At 25.9% G+C, this 4,215-nt stretch overlaps 1 protein-coding gene across 1 annotated transcript in view; it reads left to right on the plus strand.

Annotated features, from left to right (window-relative positions):
- The window catches only part of LOC108692844, a 22,637-nt gene that overhangs the window by 1,984 nt on the left and 16,438 nt on the right, over positions 1 to 4,215 (plus strand). Inside the window, 6 exon segments of the mRNA XM_018201349.1 lie at positions 197 to 649; positions 1,002 to 1,209; positions 1,855 to 2,008; positions 2,202 to 2,283; positions 2,628 to 3,001; positions 3,255 to 3,537. Coding sequence (XP_018056838.1) covers positions 197 to 649; positions 1,002 to 1,209; positions 1,855 to 2,008; positions 2,202 to 2,283; positions 2,628 to 3,001; positions 3,255 to 3,537 — 1,554 coding nt within the window.

Consider the following 4,215-nt stretch of genomic DNA (forward strand, 5'->3'; position numbering starts at 1 on the left):
ATACATATTGTAATATTTAAAAGAGCAACTTCAATTTTAAATAAAATGATAGTTATGCGGCATTTCAATTTTTACGTTTAACAAAATTTATACTAAAGATAGATAACAATAAATAGTAATTAAGTTTATTAAATTCTTATGTTAGTCGACATAAGTAAAAAATTTGCTATCATTTAATAATATACTTGTCAAACAGTAAATGGTTAGCTGCAACGCATTTTGAGCCGAATGGTGCCAGACGAACATTTCCATGTTGGGACGAGCCAGCATTAAAAGCAACCTTCAACATTTCTGTAAAGCATCATCAAAAGTATGGTGTATTGTCGAATATGCCAATACAACAGCAATTTTTAGAACAAGATGGCATGATGCAGACACACTTTGACATCACTCCTATAATGTCTACTTATATCGTAGCGATTGTAATGTCCGATTTTGTCCGCGTTCCCAATGCAAACAAGACGATCAATATGTGGTGCAAGTCGTCTTTGACATCGAAAGTAAAATTCGCACATGGTATTGCTGAAAAGGTCGTAAAATTCTTAATTCAATATACCAATAGTTCTCAGAAGGTACCGAAAATGGATCACGTCTTGATATCGAATTTTACAGTTGGTGGCATGGAAAATTGGGGTCTCATCATTTATCAGTAATATTTATAATTAAAAAAAATTAATTAAACTATTATAATGCGCTAATCAACGTTACGTTCAGCATTCACTTAGAAATTTAAAACATGTGCTTATCTCATAAATATCCAAAAATACATATTATCATATTTAGATTGTTATAAATAGTTAACGTATTTAACACACATTACATTTCCCCTTTTCTTTTACTCACATAAATATTTTACATTATGTATAATATATGAAAAAAAACAACCAAACTAAGTTATTCGTATATAAGTATTATGAATAATATAATTATTCCGAAAACATTCGACTGCATATTCAGAAATATTTTACATGATTATATCATATAATATTGTGTCTTTTTAGTGAATCAAAAATTATCTACGATGATAGCAGCAATCCAATATATCGGAAAACAGAAATAGCGTTGACAATAGCACACGAACTTGCACATCAATGGTTTGGCAATTTGGTTACTCCATCTTGGTGGTCTTATCTGTGGTTAAGCGAGGGATTTGCTGCGTTCTTTGAAACGTACATAATAAACAAGGTCAATTATTATTCATTTTAGATTGTTATTATAAAAAAAGTTATTGAAGTACTTCTTAAAATAATGCCAATTAAATGCAATTAAATACTATATTTTCAAGAGGAACTGAATAAAAAAATAGGACATGCTTTAATTTAAATTATAAAAAAGTGTGCGTTTTTTAAAATAATTATATAAACATTTAAAAAATTCTTATTGCAAATTAAAGATTGTTCGTTTTTATCTATATATTTATCTATATATTTATCTATTGAAGATTTTTTATTTTAATTTTTTTTATAAAAAATCGTAAGAACACTAATATTTTCATTAGAATTCGAAAATATTTTATTTTCTGCACTCATTATATTTGGCATTTAGTAAATTAATAAAATTTAACATTTTGGATTTTCATATCTTAATTTTGTTTTCATATTAAGTAATCTCCAAAAAACTTTTAAAAATAATTAAATTTTATCTAATTTAATTAATAATATGCTCTTTTTGAAAAGAGCTCTTTTTAAATATGATGCTCTTTTTGAAAAAGATTCGATCTGAAAATGTTTATACAATTCGGTGTAATGAAATGTAGAATAGCATTTTCATGGAAATGGTAAATAAACTGGTTTTTCTAATGTGAGCTTCTCTTTGAATTAATATTTAGTCACAGTGAAACATTTCTTATTTCAGATTTTCCAAGATTGGCGGTTAATGGATTTTCTTTTAATTCGGACAGTACAACGATGTTTTCTTAAAGATATAGGTTCAATGAATTCTGTCACATTGAAACTTGGCAATACTCTCGAAAAGAAATCGCTGTTTTCTGATGAAGTTTATAAAAAAGGTAAAATTATGTAAATAAAATAAAATTATTATTCATGAATTCTTTAATGCATAACACAAAATAAAAGATAAAACAGAAAGCTAATAGCAAATTCTTCTTTAGTGCAACATTTACATATAACAGATATTAATTTTATATGTACTTTGAATGTATTAATTATTATTATTATAATTATTGACATTTATTTTCGTAGCGCCAGTTTTATTGCGCATGTTACTTAATACAATTACTGATGAGGTATTTAGAAATGGTCTCATTACGTATTTGACCACGCAGTAAGTGTAATGTAGTCTTATTATATATCATAATATTAAGTACATGGATGTAATAAGTACTTGTATTCATATTGAAAAATATAATATGACAGAAATTTGAATGCTCAATATTATTCAATTATATCTCTTATTATTATTCAAATTCTCACTATTATTCAATTATACGTTTCTTATTTCTTAGTTATAAGCAATTGAAGTTATAATTTTAAGTTATATTTGAAATTTTTTTACTTATGTATATATATTCAATTATACATTAATATTCGCATAAATTCTTTAATAGTCAATGTATATTTTTCGATATATGACTGCAACGACTGACAATTATCATTTTTCAAATTTAGTCAATTTAGCTCAGCCAGTCCAGATGATTTGTGGAGCGCCATGCAAAGCGCTCTAGATGAATCTGATGTCCCACATAAAGATTATAGAATAAAAGAAGTGATGGATACTTGGATAAATCAAAAGCGTTATCCTTTTGTAGACGTGGTAAGAAATTACGAAACTGGCGAAGTGACAATATCACAAACATGTGTTTGGCAATATGGTGAGACTGAGAATAAAACTACTAAATGGTGGATCCCTATAACTTTCGCTACTCAGTCCAATCCAGATTTTTCCAATACTGTACCTCGTTATTGGTTACGACCAGATCAACATAATATAAGTTTTACAATTAATTCAAGCGATTGGATTATTCTCAATTTACAACAAACTGGTAAGTATGAATCAATTTACGCTTTGTTAATTTATTTTATTTTTCTATCATTACAAAAAAGTTTTACATCATTCAATGCTTTTATTATGTATCTTTTTATTTATAAAAAAGTTTAAGTTTAAAGAAAATTTTATTAAATTTTCCAAATTTCGTCAAACATTAATTAAAGCAAAATAATTTTTAATATATAAAAATATATCTTGATAAATTCAATTAAAAGGATTTAATAATGTATGAAATAAAAATTCAACAGGGTATTACCGTGTTAGTTATGATGTCAAGAATTATCAAAAAATTGCACATTATTTAAATAGTAAAGAATATAAAAATATACATGTTGTTAATCGTGCTCAAATCATCATTGATTTGCTTACTATGGTGTTTGCTGATCGAATAAACGGATATTTATTCGTTCATCTGATAAGTTATCTCTTTCAAGAAAGAGAATATGCAGCATGGCAACCATTATTTCAAATGATAAAAAGTATATCAAAGATTCTTTTACAGCCAGAGTTCTATCATATTAAGGTAGGACTTTACAGTCCAAGTTATATAAAGTTGTAATGCGGATATGCGTAATTTATCACAAATTGGTTATATTCTCAAATAAAATTTGCGAATTTTTTTAAAAATATACACATATAAAAATATTATTTGCATGTAATATATTATAATTAAAACTGCGATTTTTTTTTGTGCTTGACAGTTTCTTATTATAGCGTTAAGTAGCATTAACGAAAATTTATAGCATTAAAAAAAATATAAATATATATTAAAAAACAATTATATAAAGTATTCTATATACAATTATAAAATAAAGGATACAACTAGGTCAGTCCAATTTGAAAAAAAATTTTAGACAAAAGTTATGTGATTTTAAGAGAGATATAAGATGGTACCATAAGTATGACCTTGGGTGATATTATCAAGATCAGAGCAAAGTCACTTTGAATTTTTTAAAAAGAATTCCCCATTTTTCATTGCATATTTTCATAACTTACCTCGAAAGCTTTTCAAAACATTATAATAAAATATTTTTTACTTTATTGAAACTTTTATCTGAAACTTTTTTCAATCCCACGTCTCCTTCTCGAGATATTTTAGTGTAACAATTTAAATAAAACATCCTGTGTGTGTGTGTGTGTGTGTGTGTGTTTTAGTTTAATATTTCCAACTTAATAAATTTTTCTAAGGATACTTTATTCGACTTAAAC

Source organism: Atta colombica, unplaced genomic scaffold (assembly GCF_001594045.1).
Source record: "Atta colombica isolate Treedump-2 unplaced genomic scaffold, Acol1.0 scaffold83, whole genome shotgun sequence".
Classification (NCBI taxonomy): domain Eukaryota; kingdom Metazoa; phylum Arthropoda; class Insecta; order Hymenoptera; family Formicidae; genus Atta; species Atta colombica.